General features: G+C 37.7%; 6 protein-coding genes across 9 annotated transcripts in view; 2 read left to right on the top strand and 4 right to left on the bottom strand.

Moving 5' to 3' along the window:
* LOC104723272 (suppressor protein SRP40) lies at positions 307–2,595 on the top strand. Of its 2 annotated transcripts, none has more exons than XM_010441603.1 (4): positions 307–613; positions 1,140–1,795; positions 1,876–1,974; positions 2,218–2,595. In XM_010441603.1, exons 1-3 carry the CDS (start codon positions 514–516, stop codon positions 1,966–1,968), a joined length of 849 nt encoding a protein of 282 aa, XP_010439905.1. In that variant the 5' UTR covers positions 307–513; the 3' UTR covers positions 1,969–1,974; positions 2,218–2,595. The 2 variants fall into 2 exon arrangements, with proteins under 2 accessions (XP_010439905.1, XP_010439906.1); XM_010441604.2 differs by lacking the exon at positions 307–613 and adding an exon at positions 781–878.
* On the bottom strand, positions 3,026–3,789 carry LOC104723270. The gene has a single exon (XM_010441602.2). The coding sequence runs from the start codon at positions 3,761–3,763 to the stop codon at positions 3,026–3,028; it is 738 nt and encodes a 245-aa protein (XP_010439904.2). The 5' UTR covers positions 3,764–3,789.
* On the bottom strand, positions 3,791–4,636 carry LOC104727943 (the record flags this gene model as incomplete). The annotated part of the gene is made up of 1 exon (XM_010446995.1): positions 3,791–4,636. A coding segment is annotated over exon 1 (846 nt), but the record flags the coding sequence as incomplete, so codon positions are not given.
* LOC104723269 (60S ribosomal protein L32-2-like) lies at positions 5,245–6,216 on the bottom strand. Its single transcript, XM_010441601.2, has 2 exons — positions 6,051–6,216; positions 5,245–5,716 (listed from the first exon to the last, which is right to left on the bottom strand). The coding sequence occupies exons 1-2, from the start codon at positions 6,138–6,140 to the stop codon at positions 5,405–5,407; spliced, it is 402 nt and encodes a 133-aa protein (XP_010439903.1). The 5' UTR covers positions 6,141–6,216; the 3' UTR covers positions 5,245–5,404.
* Positions 13,210–17,546, top strand: LOC104723268 (protein MEI2-like 3). 3 transcript variants are annotated; one of them, XM_010441599.1, is made up of 11 exons: positions 13,210–13,451; positions 14,070–14,182; positions 14,257–14,717; positions 14,806–14,964; positions 15,062–15,178; positions 15,293–15,444; positions 15,522–16,430; positions 16,524–16,608; positions 16,691–16,759; positions 16,847–17,020; positions 17,125–17,546. In XM_010441599.1, exons 2-11 carry the CDS (start codon positions 14,080–14,082, stop codon positions 17,206–17,208), a joined length of 2,313 nt encoding a protein of 770 aa, XP_010439901.1. In that variant the 5' UTR covers positions 13,210–13,451; positions 14,070–14,079; the 3' UTR covers positions 17,209–17,546. The 3 variants fall into 3 exon arrangements, with proteins under 3 accessions (XP_010439901.1, XP_010439899.1, XP_010439902.1); XM_010441597.1 differs by having other exon boundaries at positions 14,052–14,182; XM_010441600.1 differs by lacking the exon at positions 13,210–13,451 and adding an exon at positions 13,498–13,516.
* LOC104727942 (phytochrome E) overlaps positions 17,471–18,542 on the bottom strand; it is a gene marked incomplete in the record, with an annotated part of 9,505 nt that continues 8,433 nt past the window's right edge. The window contains 3 exon segments of the mRNA XM_019231853.1: positions 17,471–17,865; positions 17,979–18,272; positions 18,361–18,532. Coding sequence (XP_019087398.1) covers positions 17,622–17,865; positions 17,979–18,272; positions 18,361–18,532 — 710 coding nt within the window.

Here is an 18,542-nt window from a genome sequence, read left to right as displayed (position 1 = left end):
GTTGTTGAACGAAGATTTTATTAGTCTACCAATAGTGCAAAAGTATATATTTTGTAGGATTAAACATACTTTACTTTCGTTTATTTTTGAAAGTTTTAGAAGTGACAATAATTTTTGTTTTTAATTAGTCGGTTTTAACAAAAGTGAAGATTTTTTGTTTGAACTAAGTTTAGGAAAAATCTATTAAAATTAATGTCTAAATTAGTAAAAGCGGAACAAACGCGGAAAATAAATGAAACAAACGCGTACACAAAACAAATCAATTATAATGATTTTATTTTGCAAAGAGTAAAAATCAATAAAAACGAGAAAGCAGAAGAAACACCCAAAAACTTTCCCACTTCTGCCATTTTGAGTTTTGAAAAATAAATAACACAACAAAAAGACTCCATTTTTATTCGTCTTCTTTCTTGTTTTACAGAGAGAAACCCCAAAGAGACAAGCCACGGTCCGCCATAGCTGTTAGAGATCCCCACCTTAGGAAAAAAGAAAGAAAGAAGAAGGACCAAAATCATGCCTTCAGGTGCTAAAAAAAGGAAAGCAGCTAAGAAAAAGCAACAAGTAGAAGAAGCATCTTCTACTCAAATCAATCTCAAATCCAACAACAACCATGGTATTTGTTTAATTCCTTTTTACAGCCCATTACACTCACTACTTTCTCTCTTTTGTCTCTCTGTCTGTTTTCTCAATTATTCAATCTCACTACACACGTTTTGGCTACCTTTCTCTTGTTTGTTTCTATTTAGCTTCGCTTTGAATCTGAGTTCTTTTACTCTTTTATACAGTAGTGTTTCTTCAAGNTTTTTTTTTTTTTTTTTTTTTTTTTTTTTTTTTTTTTTTTTTTTTATTATCTGTGCTCACCGATCCAAACAAAATGGGTATCTTTTTAACTTCCCTTTTAGGCTCAAAATTTAGGGATTCAAATCTGTCAAAAAATCTGATCTTTCGGTTCGTTTTGTTTTGAAGTTGTTTATCTCTGATGCTTTGGTTTGATTAGTAGCTGTTTCCAGTTTTGTTTGTTTCTTTCTCTTTTGAGGTTTGATTCTTTTGATGTTAGTTAAGATTTGATCTGAATAAAGACAGTGTTAAGTCACTATGTTAGTTATATTGATTTTGGATTTTGTAAATCGATGTGCTAGATTCAAGAAGCCAAGGGGAAAGGGAGAACGATGATGGTACTGTTAGCTCTCAGGAAAACTACAAGAAGTCAGGATCGACTGAGGAAGATGCTATCAGAATCGAGAAGGATACTGATGAGCGCATAGAGATCACTGATTCAAGTCATGATCATGACAAGAGCTCTAGTAGCAGCAGTAGTGGCAGCAGCAGCAGCAGCAGCTCGGATGATGAGTCCAGGGAAGTCAAGAAGATTGATGACGATAATAAAGAGACTGGTGATTCTATTCCTGAAGTGATAACTTTGAGTTCTGTGCCAATTGAACCTGTGCCTATTGCTGGAGATGCTCCATTTATGGGGTGTACTGCTAATGCGATTGTGGAGAATACCGGTTTGTTGGATTCTGCTACTCCTAGTGATCCCAAATCTGGAGAACTGGTTGAAATCTCGCATGTTGATATTATAACCTCAAACGAGACTGACGAGAACCCTTTGCCTAAACCAACTGAGATTGCCCCTGAAGTTTCTCTTGCAGCTGATGAGATTAGGCAGGCATCTTCAGGTGAAACCGACTCTGATGTCAAAGAAACGGAGGGGAAAACATCGCCTCTTCCAGAATCCAACGGTGTTCCTGAAGGCAGCAAAGAGTCTGATGTTGTCATATCTCATGAGGAAGAGGTCTTTATTGTTATCCCTTTTCACTTTATCCCTTTTTATGGCTTATGTTATCAAAAGGACTAAACTTAGTTTTCTCTCAGGCTCCCGTGCGACCAACACATGGAATTGCGCAAAGAACCTCATGGTTAAGTTGCTGTGGCTTGTTTGATGTGGTCACTGGATCCAGTAGATAAACTCAGGTAACCTCTCTGTTTGAATTGCTGGATGCATAAATCTCTCTGCTTTGGTGAGCTTCATAAGTCTATACATATATGATTCTTTGTTTATGGATAAGAACCAATTGAAAGCATTTCTTTAAGTAGCACCAGTTGGTTATACATCAATTGTACTGTCAAGTAAACTAGCCTCAATCCTGCAATTGCTGTCTGAAAAATCACATCTCTTTGAGTCGTTGATGAATGATATATTCTATCTAATGACAGAAACAGTGTGTTGCCTATAAACTCGGAAGGTGCAGATCACGGCTAAGGATTCTCAGTTTCCTCTCTCGAGTACCTGTCAAAGTTCAGTAACTTGATGAATGAATGTCTATCAAATCACAAATTTTCGCACATGAAAGAGTACTCTACTTCTAATAGTCTTCAGATCAGACATATCTACTACAGTATCTGCTCTTTATATAAGTTTTTTACAGCTTCTTTTGTAGTTTTTCTTTGTTTGTCTTCCGTTTCGATATGTAAGATTCCTTGGTTGTCATTGTCTTTGTTCTCTCAGGTTATGAGACTTTGAGGCTGTTTAGTGTTTATGGTGAACTTAATATGATTCATGTTTTACGTATAATAAGACTGGGTTTATGGATTCTCGTGTTTCAACTGAAGTCTCTTTCGCCCTAAACAAAAAGAAAAAACATGATTTCTTCAATGTCAATGGGTGTTATCTCCACCATCCATGAGGACACTTTGTCCCACGATAAAATTCTGTCTGTCTTATGAGCTACATTTGTGTACATATGATTCTTAGTTTATTTAAATGATCACTTCAGACAGAGAATAGCGTTTTCTTTGAGCCTATATGCATCTGCATCAATAACATTGTCAAGTGAGCTGCGTGTAAAAGAAGTATTAGCCTTAATCATGCATGCAGTTTGTGTAAGAAGCTACATTGTTATGATTTCTAGAGGAAAAAAAAAAAAGACTTTCCACAGTTTTACCAATCAATCATCTACAAAAAAATCTCTGGTCCAAGAACACGAAAATTCCAGAAAGTACTGCTAGGAATCATTCTTTTCCACTACTCCTGTAATGCCTCTGCCTGAAACAGAGACCGCCATATCTCTACTAAGTAAGATCCAATCACTGATCTCCCAAATCTGTTATCAGCAATGGCCCTCTTCATGAACTTTTCTCCGAGCAAACGATCATACCTTTCTGACTTCGAAAACGACTCATAATCCGCAGAAACAGATCTGTAAACCTTTTGCTTCATCTCTGCTAGCTTCAGCTCAATCTTCATCAACACTTTTTCGAAATCTTCAAACAAACAATCCAAATCAGAAAGATTGAGTGTTTCACACTGATCCCTTTTCATAGCCCAAACAATCTTTCCCAAGGCTCGAACTGCATCTGCGCAAAGACGAATGAAATCATCATACCTAAAAATAGATTCAGGAAGGTTGACATCATGTTCCTTGTTCTGCTTCTTCCAAATCACTATCCTAAACACTGCCTCAAGCTTTCCTATGATTACACTTGTACCCTTTTCATCTTCATCGACCCCAAGTAGCTTTGTACACATACAGCTGCAATCTCCAGTTTCACCAGCAAGAAACTCATTAGGTATCAAAAACATAAATTCCGCCACAAGAAACGAAAGCTCCAATCCAAATCTAGCAGCTTTCCTTCTCCTCTGCATCAGATCCTCATGTCGTTCTCTCAGTTTCTCAACCAAATACGACCGTCTTAAACAATCACGTTTACTCACAGTTGATTCTTGTTCAGCTCTCTCCATTATGACCACCTCTGTAGTCATCTTCTTCTTCTCCTTAATATCCTTTCTTTCTTCTTTCTCTCCTTCTGCAACCCCATTAGAGACCCATGAAGAAACCTCTCTCTCTTCCTTCTCAGCTTTCTCTATCAATCTATCTCTTATCAGATTCTCAAGCAACCCTCCAAACATATAACCATCTTCAATCCAGTGTAAGTAACTCCCATCTTTCTCAATCTCTTCTAACACCTTATCAACAAACTCATCAACCCGACCACAACCGTCTGTATCATTCACCTGTTCATCTTCATCACCAATCATCATTGGTAACATGTCATCAATAGTCTCGAGTATGTCACCATTCCCTAATTTGCACGCCAAGACTTCAGTACCAGTAGAGATTTCGGATTCTTTCATATCTCTCAAGAGCCACTCAATAACCTCATCCGCAAGAAACTTAGCTTTTTCACGTTGTTCCACTTTCCCCTCTTCTACGCAATTACATTCTCTATCGTAACCAGGGTTACAAGACACAGATCGATCACTCGTTTGACCTCTGATCTCTGTTTCAGATCTCATAATCTTTAGTTCTTCATTGAGAGCGCCGATCGAATCTGAATGAGTTAGGGTTTCTGGTACCGTACTCGTGAAGTCAATTGGGGTCTTCTTCAATTTCTTGTTGTTCTTATTCTGCAGTATCGCTGGACTCTGTTCATCACCATCAGCGTCAATTGTTGAAAAGATTAAGAATTCAGCGCTCAAATTCATCTGTTTCACCTCCAATATCGTTGGGTTCTCTTCAATATCAGCGAGAATAGTTGAAAAGATTGAAGATTCAGGACTCATCTTCTTCTTGGTCTTCCCCGTATCACTTTCTTCTCCTTCGTTAGTATCTCCAAACGAATCTCTGATATTCATCTTCTGGTTTCAGCAAGCAGAGAGAGAGAGAGAGAGAGAGAGAGAGAGAGAGAGAGAGCAAAAGACAGAGAGAGGGAGAGAGACTTTCGAGATGTACTAAGTAGTCTTTTTATACAAAGACGTTTGAGCTGACGTTGTGTATATATATTTGCTTTTTATACAAGTCCAACGTAAAAAAAAAAACAAAATCACGTTTCTCTTCTACATTCTCACAGTACAATATCTCTCAGAGGCATTTCGTCGAACAGATTCAGTGCCTCTCCATTAAACTGTTCTTCCTCGTTAATCCCATGGGGAAAAAGTATTCTTTTTGAAGACCCTCGATTTGGTTCCCTGACTGATGCAATCTTTGCACCTAATAAGGAACCTGAACCGTTGATAAATGACACAACTCTAACAAATGTAACGTCACGTTAGCTATATCAGGAAAAAAACATTTGGCATATCACACGTTAGATAGAGTTTGGTCTCAATATAACCATGGCGAACATTGTCTCGACTCCACATCATGGGACGTTGAAACTATGAATCTAAAAGGTACAGCGTCCTCTCTGATAAATTCTCATTATATGGTATGAGAATTCAAGATCATTATTTTGGACAGGTAATGAAACTGTGATAGGTCTACCGAAATGTCTTTTAACTCATGTTTGTTCACTCCAAACACAAAAGCAACAGTAATCAAAATAGTCTTATAACAAAATGGAAAATGCAACAAAACAGAAGAAACGACTAAGGTAGGCTTCAGTTTCTTCGTATTCTTCTTCTTCATTCGTCTTCTTGGCTACGGAGCCTACCAAGCTTGTTGCTAACACAAATGTCTAGCTGAGCAGCTCTCTCAACAATTGCCTTCCTCTTCTTGGTGGAGATGTTGTGAGCAATCTCAGCGCAGTAAGTCCTGTTGTGCATCATCAACAACTCGAGCTCGCTTGTGTTGTGAACAACGAATTTCTTGAACCCATTGGGGAGATAGTGACGAGTTTTCTTGTCAGATCCGTAACCAACATTGGGCATCAATGTCACACCTTTGAACTTTCTCCTCACCCTCGAATCAATACCCTTTGGCCTCCTCCAGCTTTCCTGATATCAGGTCACAACCACAATGTCTAAATGTAAGAAATCAAACCCAAAAGCACCACAAACGTATCAAGAAAGCTCAGATTCATACAAACTCTGAGACCTAATAAAAAACTAAAACTTGAATCCAACTCAACCTAATCTGGAATCCAATAAAAGTTGTTCCTGAGAGAACTCAGGCTAACTTAAATCATCATTTTCATGTTTAATCTTCATCTACATATTATTGCGTCCTAAAGGTGTAAACTTTAATAGAACTCTAGAGACTGATCTTCTAAAATCCTAAGAAGAAACTAAGTATAAATTCTGTGAAATTGATAATGAAAAAAGTGGATACCTTGACGGTGATTCTACGGTCGCTCTGGGGCCTGATGAACTTAGCAGACCTCTTCTTCACGACCTTCTTGGTAAGCATCGGGACCGCCATTTTTGCTTCTTTCTTCCTAAGATCTCTTTCAAAGCGACTCCGTAGTAGTAGTAGACAGCCGGGGAGTTGAACAAACCTAAAAATGCCTTTTATAAGCGTACACTAGGGTTTTCTGATATTCCATTCTAAATGGGCTCATGTTTCGGCCCAATAGAAATTTATTTTCCGGCCTTTTTAATTTTTACCACTTAATAAACTAACTAACTGTATACTGTATGTCCTTAATTAAAATAGAAATAAATGTTATTATTTATTTTTACCTCATAAATCAATATAAATAAATGTTATACTTAGGCCTTGAATTGCTGCAGATTTTGAACCAATTTTTGGTTTTTGATTTTGCAAAAACTAGTTGATTAGCCATTCATGATTCCTGAAAAATAGATTTCCTAAAAATTAGGAAAACCAGATTTTAAGTGGATTTGCTTATTTTGTTAATAGAATCCAAAAACCAAGTTTTGAGGGTTTCTAAAAAAAAAAACTTACATGATATTTTAAAAAAAAAAACTAAATCCAAAACAATAACTAAAAGTTTAAGTATTGAATGACGAAAGCACTATCCATTTTTTGTTTCATTTCTTAGTGTTTTTCCATGAAAGAATTTCATGGATTTTGGATTGTTGACTTCTTTTTAATGTTAACATTCCATGATTTTCAACCATATTGATACTAGCTAATAATTTAAAAATGTTGTTAAAAATTAATTATATAAAAACTAAAAACTAAACAAGTTACCATTCAAGATTATGCAAAAACTAAAATCTATACCAAAAATCAAAAACCAAAAAAAGAAAGAAGCCAAAGACTAAAAACATTCATGGCCTTAGTAAATAATTTATTTACCTCATAAATGTTTAAATATCATATATATCATAAATGTTAATATTTATAAATTATTTATATATTAAGTTTTTGAATAAAAAAAATGTATGATTATGTTGCATTTCAAAATGAGTTTCCGTTTAGGATTATACAATAACAAATTGAACTTCACTGTACAAAATATGTTGTGATAATGCAATGTTACTTAGATGTAAAATATGGCATTTATCAATTATGGATGATGATTACTAATCTCAAACTAACATAAGTCATTCCATTTTTTTCGTATCATTCATGTGGTAAGATTGAACCTTAGCAATTTCTTAAGTCATCAACAAAACTAATTATTATCTATTTTCTTTCATTCTTTTTAACTCTGAATCAACCAATATTAAAAATGGTTTGAAATTAAACAAGAGATAATTAAGGAGGTTTAAAACTCTTATCAATGGTATGTTTTTCTTGTGTGTTCAATGCACTCATAGCAATAAAGAAAGATTTTGCTGATTTGAGTTATAGAAGCTGATTTGAGTTATAGAAGCTCAAATTTCAGTAACATAATCCAAATTAATGATAATATTTAAAATATTTATAATATAAATATAGATATTATATAATGATAAAGAACAAACAATACTTCAATTGAATTACAAATAGAATCAATCAATCGACGCTAATCAAAGCGCAAATCGGTATCTCAGAAGAACAGAGATCTTACAAGTAGAAACAAATCTCGATTCTAAAGAGTAAGAACACACCATAGAAAGTTCAAAGAGAGGAAAATATTACAACGAGGTAGTTTTTCATAATTATCATTTTTCCTCCTGTACTCACTTATTAGACTACCGTTGGAGTCAATGGTCAATACTTCTGCAATTCGAATTAACCCAATCCGCAATTGCCACATCAGAATAGGTCACACAACAATCACGCACCAATCATAATACTCCATAGCGCCACATCAGCTTAACACTCGCACTCTTCTTATCTGTAACAAATCCCCTTCCTTTAGAAAACCTTGACCTCAAGGTTTGAAGTCAGGAAACCGCTGCTGGATATCAAACAAATATTCCCAAGTAGCTTCAGCAACATCTTGGTTTGTCCAATTGATAAGGACCATAGTAGCAGCCCTCCCTTGACGATTCACCATTTTACGCTCCAAAACCCGATCAGGTTCCTTGATTAAGGCGTCATATTGAACTGGCAGCTACCGGACCAACAGACTCCTTCAACTGTGAGACATGAAAGACTGGGTGGATTTTAGAAGATGCAGGCAAGTCCAACTTATAAGCAACCGAACCACATTTGTCCAAAATTTTATAAGGACCATAATACTTTGGTGCCAGTTTCTGATTAGACCGCAGAACCACCGAATGCCGCTTGTACGGTTGCAACTTTACATAAACCGTATCGCCAATAGCAAAGCTCCTATCCAATTGATGCAAATTAGCATTTTGAGTCATTCGATGTTGAGCTCTTAAGAGATGAAATTTCAGCAGCAATAACATATTTTCCCGGTCATGGAGGCATTGAGCTACCACAACCACCTTTGATTCCCCCGGAAAATAAGGCAAATGTATTGGTGGAGATTGTCCATAAACTACTTCATAAGGTGACATCTGAATAGACGTATGGTAATTGGTGTTGTACCAGAATTCAGCCAAAGGTAACCATTTACTCCAAAGGTGAGGCTTGTCACTGCACATACAATGCAAATAAGTTTCTAAGCATCGATTGACCACCTCTGTCTGACCATCGAACTGCGGGTGATAATCACTAGAATATGCAGAGCCACGCCTTGCAAAGAAAATAGCTCCTACCATAACTCACTCAAGAATACAGTATCTCGATCACTGACAATGGTCTTAGGGAAGCCTTGTAGTTTGAAGACGTTGTCGATGAAGACTTGAGCCACATAAACTACAGAGTAAGGGTGAGTAAGAGACATAAAATGTGCAGCATTGCTCAACCTGTCCACCACTACAAATATCACCGTTTTACCAAATGAGGGAGGAAGACCGTCGATAAAGTCCATGGAAATATCCGACCAAATCGTTTCCGGAATAGGCAGGGGCTGTAACAAGCCTGGAGATGCTGAAGTATCGTACTTGCACCGTTGACAAACCTCGCAACTCCGTATATAACTTTGGATATCCTTAGACATTCCCTTCCAATAGAACAAGCCTTTTACTCGCTGACAAGTAACATCCCGACCTGAATACCCTCCACTACCTGAACAATGTAACCATTGCAATATATCATTTTTAAGATCATCATCCGCAGGTACCACTATCTTACTCTTTCTCCGCAACACGCCCTGAACCAAAGAAAAGTGTTCCTCAGATGTAGGATCCAACTTCAAGGTATCAATAATGGTCTTGAGTGTCGTATCATTGTCATAGCCAGATTGAATCCACTGCATAAGATCACAATCCAACACCGAGATAGCCATATGTAAAACTTCACTCCCTTCCAACAGCATAGGAAAACATTGTTGCTGAATAGGAGTATTTAAGCGCTGCTCCAGCAAGTATTTCAGGCTCCGTTGGTCGATCTTAATAATGAAATGGTTAGGTAGCAAGTAGTGCCGCCACTTCTGCACTGCAAACACCACAACTAACAATTCCTTCTCGTAGATAGACAAGTGGAGTTACTTCCCTTTCAGTTGACGACTAATATAAGCTAACAGGTGGCCTTCTTGCATCAACACCGCACCAATGCCATCCCCGAAAGCATCATTCTCTACCAAGAACGACTTATCAAACTGAGGTAAAGCCAAAACGGGTGCCTCACATAATACCTTCTTCATGAGATCAAATGTTTTTTGAGCATCGTCAGACCAAACAAATGAATCTTTCTGAGTCAGAACATGTAATGGCCGAACAATGACTACAAATCCCTTCACAAATTTTCGATAATAACCAGCAAGACCAAGAAATCCCCTCAATTGCTTGACTGTCTTTGGAACAGGCCACACTTGAACAGCTAAAATTTTATGAGGATCCGTAGAAATGCCCTTTGCTTCAAAGAAATGACCCAGGTACTCCACTTTAGTGACTGCAAACACACACTTACTTTGTTTAGCAAACAAGCTATTCACCCGCATGAGCTGGAACACTTCCTTCAAATGCACCAAGTGCAACTCCATATTAGGACTATAGATGAGTATATCATCAAAGAAAATGAGAACAAACTTTCTCAAAAAAAGTCCTGAAACACTGCATTCATCAGACCATGGAAGGTAGCAGGAGCATTAGTCAAGCCAAATGGCATAACTAAATACTCATAATGACTGCTATGCGTCTTAAAAGTTGTTTTATGCATATCAGCAGGATCCATCCTAACTTGGTGATAACACGCTCTAAGATTAATCTTAGAATATATTGCAGAACCCCCAAGCTCATCCATCAGATCATCAATCAGAGGAATTGGAAACCTATCCTTAATAGTCATTCCGTTCAAACCCCTGTAATCCACACATAACGTCCAATTACCATCTTTCTTCTTAACAAGCACCACCGGTGAAGCGTTTGGACTGCTACTATCCTATATTGCTCCATTGTTCAGTAGCTCCTTCACCATCTTATCAATCTTGTTTTCTGGTAAACAGCATGCCGATACGGACGCTGGTTGACCAGGTTAGAGCCTTTCAATAAGGGAATTTTATGATTGTGATTTGCTCTAAAAGGTGGCAAAGATGCTGGTTCCTCAAAAATATCTGCATATGCATTCACCAGTTGATCAAGCTGCGGATGTTTCACCTGACCGTCATCACAAGCCTCCACGGAACATAACAGAGCAGGAGTTTCTTATGTAATTCGTTGTACACACAACATTGATATATGTGCTTCTTCCTTCCTCAGCTTTGCTGATTTGACCTCTTTAATAGAACCCTGCTTCAACCCGTGTACGTGAACAAGTTTGGAGTTCGAGTCAAACTTCATTTCCAATGTGTGAAAATTCCATGAAATGGCACCCAATGATGCTAAAAATTGAACTCCCAATACCACATCACAACCCTCCAAAGGAATGATCATCAAATTGGATTCGAAAGCAGTATCTTTGAAAGTCCATTGAAACTTCTCGATCTTCCCACTCACTCCCAACTTGCGCTCATCCGCTACTGACACCCTCATCAAACCTGGAGGTTTAACCTCACAATTCAGCCTCTTCACAGCTCTTGGATCAGTGAAATTATGAGTGGAGTCAGAGTCCAACATCATGACTATTTTATGTTTCCCACACATTCCCCTCACCTTCATTGTCCAATAATCCGAGGTTCCTGAAACTGCATTAACAGAGACATGAGCTTGCACTTCTAGCTCGCTCACCTCCTCTCCGACCTCCGTTTCTTGCATTTCCCATTCACTTTCTTCACCCATTTCCATCATATACAATTGAGACTTCCTATGCTTGAGATGGTGTCCAGGAGTGTATTTCTCATCACAATGGAAGCATAAGCCTTGTGCTCTGCGGCAATTCATCTCATCAGTAGACAGGAATTTCCGTGGTTGCATTTGAGTCTCTTTTGCCTTATACGATGGGTCAGGTACAAAGACTCTGTTAGATACTTCAGGCTTAGTTGCCAACACTCCCTTCGTCGAATAAGAAGAATGTGGACTATAAACCGTTCCACCTCCTTTCTTAGAATGAGCTTGCTCGTATAACCTTCCCAATATCAAACATTGGCGTATAGACTGGGGTTGGAACATACGAATATGCATTTGCGTGTCAATACGCAACCCAACCAAATAAGCGCGTACCCAATAGTCTTCTGGAAGTTTAATCTGAACTCTAATAGCTTCAAACTTCTCATGGTATTGAACAATTCCATCCATCTCTTGCAACATTTTCAACTCAGCAATCGGATCATCCAATACCTCAGCAAACCTCTCCAACAACAAAGACTTATAGGCAGACCAATCATGCCAAACTTCACTCTCACACTCTGAATCATACAAAGACTGATGCCATGTCGCTGCTGGTCCATCATAATGAATCTAACACATGCTTACTTTGAACTCATCAGGTGTAAAATCCATTTTGAAGAATTGCTCAAACTTAAACAGCCAATCTTTCACTCTTTCTCCATTAAACCTTGGGAAATCTATCCTAGCTAGTCGAGTCATTCCAGAGTAGAGTTGTTGCGTACCAATTCTAGCTCGGCATGGGACTTCAGGATAAAAGTTCTCTTGTTCTTGTTTACCTCCAAACTCCGATTTCGGACTCCCTTGCGATTGTGAATTCGCTGCAACAAAATTATCCACCATATCCGCAATCATCTGAATCGCTTGCATCATATCCTACGTATTTTGTGTAATCTTAGCATTCTGATCAGCTAACACCTTGTTCTGTTCAGATATTGCTCGCATAATCCAAGAATTCGACGCTTCCTCTCCGTCGTGAACCTTCGCTTGAGTTCGTGAACGAGTATCCATTGATTCCGAGGATTGTTGTGGCTCTGATACCTCTGATAAAGAACAAACAATACTTCAATTGAATTACAAATAAAATCAACCAATCGACGCTAATCAAAGCGCAAATCGGTATCTCAGAAGAACATAGATCTTACAAGTAGAAACATATCTCGATTCTAAAGAGTAAGAACACACCACAGAGAGTTCAAAGAGAGGAAAATATTACAACGAGATATTTTTCATAATGATCCTTTCTCCTCCTGTACTCGCTTATTAGACTACCGTTGGAGTCAACGGTCAATACTTCTGCAATTCGAATTAACCTAATCCGCAATTGCCACGTGAGAACACGTCACACAACTATCACGCACCAATCATAATACTCTATAGCGCCACATCAGCTTAACACTCGTACTCTTCTTTTCTATAACATATAAATTAGCTATCATAGTTGGATTGGAAGAACTCCAAAAAATTTCATGCTATGATGTTATTGGATTGCAAGAGCTACAAGATTTTTGATTATATAGATACAATAATACAGAAAAATTGGTTATGACTTCTGTTAGTTTGACTTTGAGAGGCTAACATAGACCTTATATTTTATTAATAGTCTTTTATACTATCCAAGTTAATATTTATATCCAAGTAAATTCAAAATTCTCTGTCGTTCAAGCCGGGAAAGCAAATGTGTTTTTTTGTTTTTGTTTTAACAAATGTTTAGTTGTCTAATAAGTGATAAGTCGGATTCGAAAAGAAGCTTAAATATTAAATAGAGTTGAATATAGTTGGAAAAAAAGAAAGTAAAATTAGTTCCCCCACTTGGTCCTTTGTGACTCCAATCATTCACCGTTCGTCCGCTCATTACTCTCTCTCTACTCCATCCAATTTCAAAGATTCCTTTTTTTTTTTCTTCTTTCATAAAATGCTTTCAAAAGAATATCTAAAAATCACGAATAACCAGAAAAATATATTTATGTTCTGACATAATACATACAGAGGCATATATAGTGAGAGAGTTTCTTCTTCTGTATTCGTGGAGAGAAGAAACAAACAAAAACAGATTCTTTAAGTAAGTTTTTTTTTTTCCTTCCTGCTAAAGCTTTGATTTTTCAGGTTCCAATTTTTTATAGAAAGGTTCGATTTTTTTAAACTACAATCGATATATCTTATTCCTTTTGCTCTCGCGGCAATGAGTTCGTGTTAGTGATCACAGTCTAAAGTAGAAAAAGTTGGTTCCTTTTGATCTAAAACGGTTGGGGATGATCACAGTTAAGCTTCTTCTAGATTAAAAATTAGGGTTCTTGTTCTGTTTCCTTAGTTGCTTTTTTTCGTCTGCTTTTTAATTGATTGTGACATCGTTCTTATTCAACTACTCTGAATTTTCTGTAGCTGCTACACTAAATGTTATAGGTCTTTGGTGGTAACTGTCCCCTGATGATGATGATGATTTATCGCAATTTGAGTTTGATTAGCGTTTAAACTCAGGTTTAGGGTTTATAGAGATTTGAGTCCTTGGGGGATTTATTGAAATAGTTATTGCTAATGAGTTTTTTCATCTTCTGTTCTTGAAAACTGTATCCAACTTCTTCGCTAATAATTGATGTCTTAGTGCACTGTTTTTTTCTCTGTTCAATTGAGAAGTCATCTTTTAATAATTTTCCTTCATCAGAATTGATCGAAATTGCAGAGCTTATACAATGAATATCCCAAATGGAACCTTTTCAAGATCTGATCATTTCCATGCTTCAAGTGATGCCTCCCTCTTTTCCAGCTCTTTACCTGTTCTTCCACACCAAAACCGTATGTACTCTCAAAACTGTCTTTTTTTATTGTCACACATTGGAGTTATATTATAATCTTTAACTCTTTTGCAGTCAACTCTCACGAGAGCTACCATCAGTCTGTTGATGAAACTGCTTCCGGCCTAAACCAATTCAATGGAGGCATTGACAATATGCTCAAAGTTGGTGACTCACATCCAATTGGAAGCATGCTTCCCGATGATGAGGAAGAGCTTTTCTCTGGTCTAATGGATGATTTAAACTTGAGTTCTTTGCCAGCTACGTTGGATGACTTGGAAGATTATGATTTATTCGGTAGCGGAGGAGGTCTTGAATTGGAGACTGACCCACATGACTGTCTAAGCAACAAGGTCTTCCCAAGACTGGGTCTTGCTGATTCTAACGTTGACAATGGTATGCCTCAAAACATTTTCCAAAATGGAACGGGATCGATTGCTGGCGAACATCCTTATGGTGAACATCCTTCAAGGACTCTTTTTGTTCGGAATATTAACAGTAACATTGAGGATTCTGAATTGAAAGCTCTTTTTGAGGTAATTTCCTCTTTTGTATATTCTTGTAAATGGAATGTTTATAGGTTGAAAGATTGAATCTTTATGTTTGTTTTCCCATTCTTGGCAGCAATATGGAGACATACGAACTCTCTATACAGCCTGCAAGCACAGGGGATTTGTAATGATCTCATATTACGATATCCGTGCTTCTAGAGCAGCTATGCGAGCATTACAAAGCAAGCTGCTCAAACGGAGGAAACTTGACATACATTTCTCAATCCCCAAGGTCTCAGATTATTGAATTCTCTTATATATATATATATATATATGTATGTATTATTCTTGCACTCTCTTTTTTAATATACAACTTTTCCATTTTATAGGATAACCCATCTGAGAAAGATGTTAACCAAGGAACTCTTGTGGTTTTCAACTTGGCACCATCTGTTACCAACAGAGACCTGGAAAATATATTTGGTGCTTATGGAGAGATCAAGGAGGTGATGCGTTTTTTATTCTGTTGTTTCTGTTTTTTCTTTTTATGAGGTTTTAGGTTTCTGTCATGACCTGCATAATGGTTAACGTTTGTGTAAGTTATTGTTCTGACAAAGCAGATACGGGAAACACCAAATAAGAGGCATCACAAATTTGTTGAATTTTTTGACGTTAGATCAGCTGATGCAGCTCTCAAAGCTTTGAACAGGACTGAAATTGCTGGAAAACGTATCAAGCTTGAACATAGTCGTCCTGGTGGTGCTCGTCGAAAGTGAGTTTACTGATACCAATGGAAACTGACTTAGTAGAAACTGTGGACTAATTTTCTGTTTTGGTTTCTTTTCTCAGCATGATGTTGCAAATTAATCCGGAATTGGAGCAAGATGATTCCAACAGCTACCTGAATCATGTCGAGTCGCCTTTAGGAAGCTCTCCTATAGGGAACTACTGGTGTAATAGTCCTACTGATCATCCTCTGCAAACTTACAGTAAGTCTCCAATATTTGGAAACTTGAGTCCAACAACAAACATCCGTTATCCAGAGTTTTCGTCGATTCTGCATTCTCAAGGAGCAAATCCGATAAAGGCTGCATCGGTGAGCAATGACCAAGGAAGAAGGTTTAGCCACTTGGATCACCTGTTTTCAAGTAGCAGCTATAATAATGCAAGCCACACAGCTTCTACCTTTCAGCAACCGCAGTCGTTTGGATCTGTTTCTTCATTTGGTTCTTTGAACTCACACCCAAGTCATGTAGAAACATTATCTGGATCCGAATTCTTGTGGGGAAGCCCTAGTTCTTCAGCCTGGCCTGTGAATCCATACTCTTCAAACGGAAAAAATCACAGGTTTCCTTACTCAGCTCAGAAAGGTGCCCTCCACCAGCTCCCTCATGTCGGATCTGCGCCATCTGGATTCTTCCCGAGGTCCCCTGAAACTTCATCAATAGGGTCAGTGGCTTTTCGAGGAGTAAGTGGTAATATGAATGCTCAAAGGAACTTGCGTGAAACTAGCTCTCCAAGTTTTAAAATGTTGTCTTCTCCAAGACGTAGTCAATTGTTTACGGGCAATGGCTCTTACCCATGGCCTGTTGCTAAAATAGCTTCCATTGACGACCCATTGGAGGATGGAAGGAACCAGCAGCATGATAGTAACGTTAACCAAGTCGACAGCAAGATACAGTTTCAGCTTGACTTGAGTAAGATTATGAGGGGTGACGATTTACGAACAACCTTGATGATAAAAAACATCCCTAATAAGTAAGAGCTATACTTTGATTGTGCTGTCTGCTGTGGTCTGGTTCATTTACCGTTGTGGGAGCTGAAAGAACTGACATTTTTCCTTGTTCTCAGGTATACCCGGAATATGCTGGTAGTTGCCATCGACGAAAAAAACAGTGGAACTTATGATTTTTTATATTTGCCCATTGATTTCAAGGTAAAGACCACTTAGGTTACGTGTTGAAATTTTTGACATGTGATCTGAATTCTGTGATGCTCTTTTTGTTTCCTGTGTGCAGAATAAATGTAATGTGGGATATGCATTTATCAATATGGTATCTCCTAAATTCATCATTGCATTGTACGAGGTACAAAACCTGATTGAATCTTTGGTATTGTTTTATGAGAGATTGTAAATTTTCAGGATAAACTTATGCTTCTGATCTGTTTGATAGGCTTTTAATGGAAAGAAATGGGATAAGTTCAACAGCGAGAAAGTAGCTTCCTTGGCTTATGCACGAATCCAAGGTAAAGCTGCGCTTATTGCTCACTTTCAGAACTCAAGCTTGATGAACGAAGATAGGAGATGCCAACCTATTGTCTTTGATGGGTCAGAATCTAGATATCCGGTAAACAATCTCTTGTACAACAAACACATGATCTTAAAATGTTCATTTATATGTTCTGTGATTTAGCTGATGAACTTGACTCATACATCCATATCTGAACCTAGATCATCCTGGAGAATTCGCAGCTCGAGGCATCAAATTCAACAGTTTCTCATCCTCTTGTCGGCGAGAGCACGCATCAAAGCTGACAGTCAAGTGAATCCCATTGCTGTCTCTGGTTTAAAACGTAAAAATCAGATTTTAGGATGATATGAGGATGATGATGATGATGATGATGATGATAATGATGATGAACAGCAATAGACTGCATAGCACCTTTAAAAAATTTATTGGTTTTTTCAGTTCCTTCTAGTTTTTTTCTTGTTTTCCGGAATCAGAATGGATTCTTTGATCTAGACATGTAAATTGATGGTTGTGTTTTGTTTTTGTCTTGGTCGACTAAATCATCTCTCCAAAAATGTGTACATAGGTGTGTACTTGAGTTACGTCTTATTTGGTCATAAATAATGAAACCTTTGTTCTCATTGATACATTTGGTTATACTCAGGCATTAAAACTACCAAATTTCACTAATTTTACTATGTCTTGTAGCTCAAAATTTCTACTTTATGCTTGAAACAGCCTGTGTTCCTCTGGACTTAACACCTAACATTGTCTTGACTTGGATATCCACCTGAAAGAAACAACGTTCGTCTTCTCGAACATAACTCACACGACCATTCATCCGCTCCAGAAGTTTCCGTGAAAGCTTAAGCCCTAAACCATCAGGCGTGACCCATCCATCTCCAGTCTCAAACATATCACTAAGGATCTCTGAAGGAAGTCCTTTACCTGGATGTATCATCCTATCATATAACAACATCAAACGTTAGCTCAGAATCTGCAAAAAGTGTTGCATTTTCGGTTAAACACACACACAGAATCTGTAAAAAGGTTGGTTGTTTCAGTCGTTGTTCACCTGAATAGTACATGGATATAGTGGTCATTCTCGTGTGTAAGCTCATGGCCTCGTGAGACCTTGATTCCTATCCAACTATCTGGAAACGGGGCATGATTCACAATGTTGCGCATAAGATCAGCAAGAATGAGCTGAAGTTTTGATCTGTCACCATAGAGAGGCAGAGTTTTGATCTCCTCAGCAACTTCAACCCTGAGTTGTGAGTTCCTCTCTCTCAACATAATCATCACTTGGCTAATGATTGTGTCCAAGATGCTTTCAACTCGAAACTCCTCTGTTTCCAGTTGCAACTTGCTGATATCATTAAAGAAGAACATTTTGTATTTCAGAATCAAAATGTAAAAGCAACAGTAGATAAAGATCCAAAATGTAATGCTTTTACCCTTCCTCGATGCTTTTTAAATCTGTGCTTTCGATTATTGTCGTGATCTGCTTCTCACAAGCATCACTAGTCTCCAGAAACTGCCTTTGGCTAGCTGAAATCTCTGAGGATTCAAGAAGCTCATGTGAAAATCGGATACCGTTGAGAGGATTCTTGATTTCTTGCCTTATGTAAGTTAATTC

This window comes from Camelina sativa, chromosome 11 (assembly GCF_000633955.1).
Source record: "Camelina sativa cultivar DH55 chromosome 11, Cs, whole genome shotgun sequence".
Lineage (NCBI taxonomy): Eukaryota > Viridiplantae > Streptophyta > Magnoliopsida > Brassicales > Brassicaceae > Camelina > Camelina sativa.
The sequence above is the reverse complement of the archived record's forward strand: the minus strand, read 5'-3'. Positions and strand labels throughout refer to the sequence as shown.

What these genes read in the sequence shown, in the direction of transcription:
- LOC104723269 (XM_010441601.2), bottom strand. Translation starts at nt 6,140, where the DNA reads ATGGCGGTCCCGATGCTTACCAAGAAGGTCGTGAAGAAGAGGTCTGCT. An exon ending in ACCGTAGAATCACCGTCAAG is followed by an intron (nt 5,717 to 6,050) that starts GTATCCACTTTT and finishes ACCTGATATCAG; the next exon opens with GAAAGCTGGAGGAGGCCAAA.
- LOC104723272 (XM_010441603.1), top strand. Translation starts at nt 514, where the DNA reads ATGCCTTCAGGTGCTAAAAAAAGGAAAGCAGCTAAGAAAAAGCAACAA. An exon ending in CAAATCCAACAACAACCATG is followed by an intron (nt 614 to 1,139) that starts GTATTTGTTTAA and finishes TCGATGTGCTAG; the next exon opens with ATTCAAGAAGCCAAGGGGAA. An exon ending in TCATATCTCATGAGGAAGAG is followed by an intron (nt 1,796 to 1,875) that starts GTCTTTATTGTT and finishes GTTTTCTCTCAG; the next exon opens with GCTCCCGTGCGACCAACACA.
- LOC104723268 (XM_010441599.1), top strand. Translation starts at nt 14,080, where the DNA reads ATGAATATCCCAAATGGAACCTTTTCAAGATCTGATCATTTCCATGCT. An exon ending in TGTTCTTCCACACCAAAACC is followed by an intron (nt 14,183 to 14,256) that starts GTATGTACTCTC and finishes ACTCTTTTGCAG; the next exon opens with TCAACTCTCACGAGAGCTAC. An exon ending in CTTATGGAGAGATCAAGGAG is followed by an intron (nt 15,179 to 15,292) that starts GTGATGCGTTTT and finishes CTGACAAAGCAG; the next exon opens with ATACGGGAAACACCAAATAA.
- LOC104723270 (XM_010441602.2), bottom strand. Translation starts at nt 3,763, where the DNA reads ATGACTACAGAGGTGGTCATAATGGAGAGAGCTGAACAAGAATCAACT.